The 9,045-nt window shown below is 38.7% G+C and overlaps 1 protein-coding gene across 4 annotated transcripts; it reads left to right on the top strand.

Annotated features, from left to right (window-relative positions):
* The first annotated feature begins 110 nt into the window (after window positions 1-110).
* On the top strand, window positions 111-8,713 carry hnrnph3 (heterogeneous nuclear ribonucleoprotein H3 (2H9)). Of its 4 annotated transcripts, none has more exons than XM_005915099.2 (11): window positions 111-222; window positions 2,442-2,534; window positions 2,978-3,133; window positions 3,810-3,953; window positions 5,155-5,293; window positions 6,103-6,302; window positions 6,468-6,563; window positions 7,411-7,526; window positions 7,818-7,953; window positions 8,340-8,396; window positions 8,508-8,713. In XM_005915099.2, exons 2-11 carry the CDS (start codon window positions 2,447-2,449, stop codon window positions 8,579-8,581), a joined length of 1,206 nt encoding a protein of 401 aa, XP_005915161.1. In that variant the 5' UTR covers window positions 111-222; window positions 2,442-2,446; the 3' UTR covers window positions 8,582-8,713. The 4 variants fall into 4 exon arrangements, with proteins under 4 accessions (XP_005915161.1, XP_005915163.1, XP_005915162.1 ...); XM_005915101.3 differs by lacking the exon at window positions 111-222 and adding an exon at window positions 223-422; XM_005915100.2 differs by lacking the exon at window positions 111-222 and adding an exon at window positions 229-2,152.
* Window positions 8,714-9,045: the final 332 nt, after the last annotated feature.

Raw genomic sequence — 9,045 nt, forward strand, 5'->3', positions numbered from 1 at the left:
TTTTATTACATGTCCCAGATACCAGCTCTCTTTGGAGTCGTAAACACAAGCGTCATATCAATAAGCAATTTGGAAAACACGGACTAGTAACAGAAAAAAAAGACGCTAGAATGAATCAACGTTTATAAACCGAAATCTCGCGAGAACATACCTGTGCAAGTTTGCTGGCAGTGTCACCTGAGGCACGGGGCAGGAGCAGGAGACCGGGGATAAGAGGAAGCGGTGAGATAATTTTACCGGTTCACTCATTGCTAACTGTGGATGTGTTTCTTTATGGAGTTGTGTTTTGACATCCAGTGAAGACGCAGGACCGTTAAAACGAGAATTCGTTTGTCCTGTACGTTTGACCGCTGTCTGTGTCCTACAGTTAGCCTTAGCGGCTAGTCTGCTAAATGCTAATGTTGCCGAGATAACGTTTTCGCGTAAGTCTGGCTTACGAGAAACATATAACTAGTATGAATATTAGACTGATGGATACTCAGATTTGGAGAACTTTTTATTAAGATGCCGTCTTGCGTTTAAAGGGTCAAGTTGGGTATAAGTTGAACTCCGACTAGGTTAGCTAGCGCGGCTCTCGAATTTTTAGCACAACACAGCTGGAAGGAGGAAGTATCAGACCATAGCTATTTAAGCTGTTCTGGCCGCTGCAAAGATACAGAAAGTCGTTATTAGATATGTTCTTTGAAAGCTTTTTGTGTCATATGTTACTAATAGTTATTTACTTTGTTTTATTGTACAGTTCCGGCGAGGTTTGTTGTCGGTTTAATCTGAATTTAAAAGTAAAAAAAGAGTCTAGTCTGTCACTGCGTCGACATATCCGCAAATGTTAAAATATGAGCTGAATGCAAACTATCCGGATAGATGCACCAGTAAACATTTAATCTCAGTGTTAACTTTTGCCAAACCTGTTGCTCTTGCAAATCGGTTGACAAAAATAGGATTGAAGGGGAAGATTCGGCAACAACTCGAGTGATCTTATTTATTCCTTCAGCTTTTATTTACCAGATTAAAATTGAGGCCATCATGCCCACACTTAACAATGAGGGATTGTTAGTGCAGCCTAACTTTGTTTTTAAATTCTTTTTAAAATTCATTTTGTGTGTAAAGCACACACGGGGGATGTTGGCTATCTCAGGATCTTACTCACAAGTGAGGGCAGAAAGGGATTGGATGTCGGGCTGAGGCTTTTTTTTTTTTTTTTGCAGTGATGCAGATGCCGAACCGGATTTTTGTGATAAAGAGAGACCTGAACGTGAAAGCAAAGCTGTCAATTTACCGATTGATATACGTCCTTACCCTCATCTATGGTTATGAGCTCTGGGTTGTGGCTGAAAGAATGAGATCACAGATACAAATCGCGGAAATTAGTTTTCTCCTAAGGGTCGCTAGCCTCTCTCTTTTTAAGATGGGTTGAGGAGTTCAGCCAAGCCACAGGCATTCAGAGTAGAGCCACTACTCCTGCACATTGAAAGGAGCTAGTTTGAATATCTCAGGCATCTGATTTGGATGCCTCCTGGGCGAGGTGTTCTGGGCATGTCCTACTGGAAGAAAGCCCTAGGTATTCCCAGGACACTTTGGAGTGCCTTGGTGTTCTCCTGAATGAGCTATAGGAGGTGCCTGGGGAGAGGGAGGTCTGGGTTTCTCTGCTTAGGCTGCTGACCTCACGATCTGGCCCCAGAGAAGCAGGAGAAGATGAATGGTCAAGTACTGTTTGCAAACCAGAAGCATTAAAAATTTTCCACTTCATTATCATTAACAGTGAATGCACACATTATTAAAATGCACACCAGAATGCAAAGAAAAATAGTAATAGCAAATAGTAATTCATAACAATAAATGCATTTTTTTTAAAAATTTGTTCAGTGTCCAGTACCCCCAGAGCAAATGACCAGAATACTTTTGGTCCTTTATATAGATCTGGCACAGGACTCCACATAGTGACCCGTGCTTGTTGGTCAGCAAGACTAGAAGCATAATGTTTAGAGATACACTAAATATGATTTTTCTCGGCCGATTCAGATTTGTTTTTGAAGTCTGACCTGCCGATCCCTATTTTCTAAGAACAACAAATGACAACACATGGAAATGAATATCTACTCATCTTCAATGCTAATATGAGCTGCTTTCTTGCCACAAGGAGTAGCCACAGCAGGTAGTGTCCCCCTTTTTTTTTTTTTTTTTTTTTTTTTTGGGGGGGGGAGGGGTGGGGACTGTTTCGAACTGGAAAACTATACACCCTTACTGACGCATCCGACTGGAATAGAGCCAGTAACTTTTTTTTTTTTTTTTTGGCAAATGAATGTTGATCATAACACTGTGGAGTCAGCTTCAATGCAAAATATCAATTTTGTAATAAATGGATTATTAAACTTAAGAATTCATAACTAAGCAAGTGTTGCTGACACAAATGTCTTTCTGCTGTGTTGTGCCGTCTGTGACAGTGAGGATGTCTTTGAATGACGAGGGGTACGTGGTTCGGATCAGAGGACTTCCCTGGTCCTGCACACAGGAGGAGGTAGCCAGTTTCTTTTCTGGTGAGGAAACAGACATCTTTACATCCTCAGACAAGACCTTAGCTGTTAGTGTTGAAATTGTCACTAGACTAGTTAAATCGCTTAGCATGGCATTCAAGTTTGCATGCACAAGTCTTTTGTAGCACATCTCTGTTTTTGTTATATGCCACACTATTCAAATTTCAGTAGCAATATCAAAGAGCCAAGGGTATCAAGAAAAATGGAAATTATGACCAAAGAATTGGATAAAACATCCAAGCTTACAAGATGATTTTTAGGACAATAATGTAAAGGTTGTTTATTACTTATCCAAACTTACCTTGAGTGCCTGAACTTGGATGTTTAATTTTTTTTTTTTTTTTTTTTTTTTTATATAAATCTTTTTGCAATGGTTCCTTACCATTACCTCTTCTCTAGCAGAAGACATCAGTTTAAAAACTTGACGCAATCTCTCTTATGTTTAGACTGTGACATCGCGGGAAAAGTAAATGGAGTGTGTTTCACATACTCAAAAGAAGGCCGTCCGAGTGGAGAGGCATTTATTGAGCTGAAAACAGCAGAAGATTTCAAGAATGCTCTTGCGAAGGACCGTAAATACATGGGGCACCGATATATAGAAGGTAAGCAAACTGGTTAAAACTGATTTGAATGTTAAGGACGCTACACACTGAACACGTTGAATTTTGCAATGTGATCCATGAGTTAAAGCTGTATCACGCTGCTTTTGTACACATTTCACAATGTCAGTGGGGCGATTTGAACTATTATTAGCAGAGTTGGCAACACATAAGGCGGTATCAATCATTCTAGAGAGGCGTCACTGTTTAGCTCTGCGTCTGAGGTAAAATGGTATTATTTTACCATTTCTATTTCATTGTGTATTCAGTCCCAGTGTGCAATCTGAGTTACAGGTACACTTGCTGCCAGATACAGTGATCTGATTGGTTACATCTGTTTATTCAGATCCATAAAATCGAGCTTGGTTCAAAATAAAAGCAAATGCCCCAAATTCATCAACTGAAATTATGCGGTCAGTGTGAACTGCTGTGTTAAGAAAAGGTGAGTCAGAAGAATATTTTTAATGCAAGAAATAGTTACATTTTACGCGTCTGGTGCATAAAGGTTTTTTTTTTTTCTTTTTCTTTGTATCATTAATGGTTCATAAAGCAGCAGTTATTCAGTTATATTGGGTTCCTCATTTGCATATGAAGCCTTTAAGAAAACTGTAATGAACATGTTTAAGTTTAATTTATGACCAGCATGTGATGTTTGTGAGTCTCTGTCTGTCCAAATCAGTGTTCAAGTCGAACCGTAGTGAGATGGACTGGGTGCTGAAGCGTAGCGGTCCTGCTGACTATGACAGCTGCAGTGGCTGCATGCTGAGACTTAGAGGCCTGCCCTTTGGCTGCAGTAAGGAGGAGATTGTTCAGTTTTTCTCAGGTACATGAACACTGAGACTTTTGGGTAAATACTACATAAAGTTGTATTGATGTTACAGTAGATATTTTAGTCTGAAGGATAGTTTTTCAGTGCTGTAGTTTGTGTTTTGTTTTTTTTATTGTTATTCAGAACACCGTAGCAGTCAAATGAGATGCAACCATAAATTAAATTTAAGACAAACACTTAAGAAAGCCCTTTGTCGCTTCATTGCAATATAGACCTTGTGCAGAATATTTAAAAAGGCTATAAAAAGACAAGTCTTTTAAAAAAAAAAAAAAAAAAAAAATAGAGCTGTCAACTTCACACGATCTTCACTATAAACAGGGCTATATTAGGAAATGTGATGTGGATCATTAAAAGAAAAAAAAGAAATCCAAATACTGCCAACTTCACTTTGAACAGTGCTTTTCACTTTTGCCACTAAACCACATTGCAATACATAGGCATATGCTAACCTTCAGAGTAGATTGACAGGTTATTAAACTTAACATGATTAACTGTGACTAAGTTATTAAACATGTCTGCGTGTTCTAATGTGTGTTTGTTCTTGCAGATTAGTCATGCTGTGCTTACTAATTTGTCCTTGTCCGAATTGTTAGTAGTACAGCAATGATGTTGGTGTTCTGTTAGTCCATTATTTAGCACATTTGTATGACTTAAGATGCCATAGCTCCTAAAGTATTTAATAATAGAATGAGCTGGGCTGTTTTGGCTGAGGGAAGACAATCCCATAAAACTGATCTGGGGTCAGTATTAATGACACTGGCATTGGCTATCTAGGATAATATACACTAATGATTAATAGAGATGGATACTAATATTACATTTTTTTTTCAGATAAAGCATAATTTGGCCATTGTGCTACATATACTCTGTAGTTGTTGGTTTTTTTTTTTAAAAAAAACAACAACAAAAAACCCAAAAAAAACCCCCCCAAAAAAACAAAGGTAAACATACAGTGGCTTATAAGCTGACTCCAAGGCAGTTTTTGTTTTTTCTTCTTCTGTTCCACTGCTGAGCAGCAAGTGTAAAGTCAGTCCCCTAAGATGCTCCTATTTTAAGTAGTATGAGATAATACAGCTGTTGTTTATTTGCTTTAATGACCCATTAATCCTTAAAGCTCCACTGATGTAGTGGGTGTTGTACAATCAATTCTATCAGTCTACCTACCGACCTATGTATTTGTGTGCTTGGGTTAAAGGGTTGAGAATCGTGCCAAATGGGATAACTCTGCCAGTGGACTACCAGGGGAGGAGCACAGGGGAAGCCTTCGTGCAGTTTGCCTCAAAGGAGATAGCAGAAAAGGCTCTGGGGAAACACAAGGAAAGAATAGGGCACAGGTGGGACAGATGGGAAAGGGACGGGCTGGACTGGGTTGGGCTTCTGTTAACAGCATTTAATGGGTGGTGATATTAGAATAATTGTGGTATTATTGGGTTGGGGTCTGAATATAAGCATGGGTGGATGTGCTAGTGTGATTATTATTATTATTAATTATTTTATTTTTGGTAAAACTGATAAAATGGTAATTAATAATGGGTGGATCATGTTATATTTATTTTTATGCTAATAAGCTTAATTGGTTTATATATTGTAATTAAATGTGAAATATTGGGATGGTCTGTCTGTTTTTTCAAATAAAGGTTGGTGTATTATTTTTGTCATAGACAATTTTCCCGTGTTCATTTAAGATGTGGGAGCTCTATTTAATTGCCTTACAGAAACATTTGGGTTTAATAAATGATTCATTGGTCCTTATTTTATGACCTTCCTTGATTTATGTAGATCATTTATTATGGGTGGGGGGTATAAGTATAGAATTAAAACAAACAGCCAGCACAGGTTCAACCATTAAAGCAGAGAAACAATAAAGCACCTAAAAGCCCTGTAATGATTTCCTTGGCTGTAAGTAACAGTGGTGAGGTTGGTGTAGAAATCCTTTACTTCAGCCTTAAGCCCAGCTAGTGAGATTTTGAGGTCAATCATTCAGACCACTGATTAGAATATTTCTACTTTTGTGTCTTTATCTTCTCTCTGTAAATTATATCTATGTTTGTAACCTTAATTGAGCCACTTCAACGCCTTAACCCTCTCCTCTGCCTCTTGTTTTTTTTTTATCCTGCGTATCTCTATGTACCTCATATTTCAGGTACATAGAGATTTTTAAGAGCAGTCGTAATGAAATCAGAGCCTACTATGAGGTGCCCCGGCGGGGAATGGGAGCCCAGAGACCAGGGCCCTATGATAGACCAATGATGAGCGGCCCCAGAGGAGGGTTTTTTGGTCCTTCTCCTGGCCGTGGTGCCACCATGATGGATAATATGAGGAGTGGAGGTGGTTACGGAGGAGGTAAGCAGTTTTTGTCTGACCCTGTAGAAAAGGACCTTCAGTTATATTCAGAATAAATTATATTCAGTTCTCTCTCATTCTGCTGGTGTAAAGAGCCTTGTTTCACCTGTAGTGTATCTGTGAGCGGTGAACTGCAGATTGTCTTTGCTGTGTTACTGTGTCCAGGTTACAGTAACTTTGACAACTACAACGGGTTCAACAACTACTGTTTTGGCAACGGCATGTTTGACGAGCGAGTGAGAGGAGAGAGGGGAGGAAGAGGTAAAGTTCAGATTTTATTTGCCTTTCAGAGTTGTGTATTTGGAGTTTAGTGCCCCTGCTGAAAGGCTGAAATATTTTCTGATATTTGGTGATTACATTTGGTTAATTGCATTTTATTTTTCTCAAACATGTACTTTATCTGCACAAAACATTTGTTAATGAAAACAGGAATGTGCTTGGATGTTTAGTAAGTTGCCCAAGGACATTTTAACATACGGATGAAGGAACTGAGGATTCCTGCACTGCCAAGCTTCTGAATAGTAGACCAACCCTCTCTGAATCTGAAAACAAGATTTTTGGGGCCCACAGTTGCAAACTGAGTAACCAGTGAGGAACGTAACTTGTCTATCCAGAAGATATGTTTAAAAACCACGTGTACTACTACACCACACACCCCTGTTTCAAATGATTAAAATAGAAAATAACTTCTGAGCAATTTCAGACTTCTACATGTTCCAGCTTGTATGATTTGAAACTAAAATCATTCAAAAGGCTTTTTTTTTTTTTTTTTTTTTTTCTTTTTTTTCAGGACAAGTGATTGCCTTGCCTTTTTCAACAGCCATCTTAAAAATTGTCACCATCTTGCGTTTTCAAATAGCTTATCATGAAACTGTAACTGGTACTTCTACCTGCCTGTGAATGATTTCCCTGCAATTTTATCTACTGCACTAACTGCTGATGTCAATAAGTGAAATTAGGATTTGCTTTGTGAAGCAGATGTCTATGGCAGTAAATCTAAGACTTCTCAGTGAAGATTTAACACCTTTTATATAAGAAATATATATTATACATGTGAAATACTGAATTACTGTTTTGTTTTTCTCTCCGCCCCACCACCACCACTTAGGAGTGGGAAGCCATGGTTACAGTAGTCAGAGTGATGTCGGCTCAGGCTTTCATAGCGGTCATTTCGTCCATATGAGGGGTCTACCTTTCCGTGCCACAGAGGGAGACATCGCTAAAGTAAGAAAACGCTAATCTGATGATTTGTCTTAATGTCTGGTTCAAGCATATCAAACTCTGTGGATTTAACTGAAAATATTTTTATTAGGTGGCAGAAAACTGCATTATTCAGTTGAGTGTGTCACGTGTGAGAGAGGGTTTTCATACCTTCTCATTTTTGAAGTTAGAAGTTGGAAATGTATTATCTATGTGGGAACCCAACCTGTCCAGTCCTTTAGATCTGAGATGTCTGGTTTCTGCTCATGTCCTAAAATATCCAGAATTGTATTAACCTTCATTTATTTTTCACAGTTCTTCTCTCCTTTGAACCCGTTAAGGATCCACATCGATATGGCTCCCAACGGCAAGTCAACTGGAGAAGCAGACGTGGAGTTTCGCTCCCATGAAGATGCCGTGGCCGCCATGTCCAAAGACAAAAACCACATGCGTATGATTTGGCTTTTTTTCTCTCTCTCTCTCTCTCGCTCGCTCGCTCGCTCGCTCTCTCTCCCTCCCCCCCAAGCCAGTGTTTCCATTACTCTCACTCAGAGATACTTGTCAACTCACAGCAGAGATGCAGAATAAGACAGAGTGGGAAAAATTAAAATAAAAATGTCAGTGAGGCAGAATTAACATAGGAATACATTTTAAGGAGGTTAGTCTTCCTATTGAGCTTAGACCAAGTGTATAAGATATTTCAGCTTGATTATCTTTACTAATCAGTTTCAGATAAATGCATACATGTCATTTACATTAATGTCTAACAATATTTATTTTTAAATGAAACGTCCATAAACCTCTTTGACTGATTGGGTTGATTTTGGTTTTCCACAGAACATCGCTACATCGAGCTGTTTCTTAACTCGACAGCCAGCGGTGCCGCTGAAATGAGTGAGTTTTAAGTGTTTTGTTCAGCTTGATACAGTTTCATTATACATTTATAATTTTGAGAATGAATTTGATCATTTTCAAACCAAATGATCTTTTTTGAAAACCTTTCAGGCCGTGGCAGCGGTGGTTACTATAGTAACTCAGGAGGAAGCTCCCGGAGCAGCGGGCTGCGAGGTGCATACTGATGATGTCATCCCACAGCTCCAGTCCATCCTGGCGTTCATGTCACGTCTCTGAAGGCCACATTTAATCAATGAGTGTTTCTAAGCAGGAAAGCTGACGTGAAGTTCCACATTTTCTTTCCTTTTTGTTTTTTTTTTTAAAAAAAAGGCAGAATGAAAAAAGTAAGACACAGACATGACCACAACGAGCACTATTTTCACACTATTCCTAGAAGCATATGAAGAACAACACGGCTTACACGGAGATAAAAATCCCGGAGCTGTCACAGGTGCTGAACGTGGTCAACTGGTCATGTCAAAGGATTCATGTTTCTTAAAATTGAAGATTGTAGTACAGTTTATCTGAATACACACAAATACAGAAAAGATACAAATTGCAGAAAGAGATGTTGTCTTTTGTAATTATATTTTATGGAATGGTATTAAGAGCGTTACATCTGAATGCATTAGTTTTTGACGACTTTAGT

This window comes from Haplochromis burtoni, unplaced genomic scaffold (genome assembly GCF_018398535.1).
Source record: "Haplochromis burtoni strain Fernald_Lab_line unplaced genomic scaffold, NCSU_Asbu1 Contig_11, whole genome shotgun sequence".
Lineage (NCBI taxonomy): Eukaryota > Metazoa > Chordata > Actinopteri > Cichliformes > Cichlidae > Haplochromis > Haplochromis burtoni.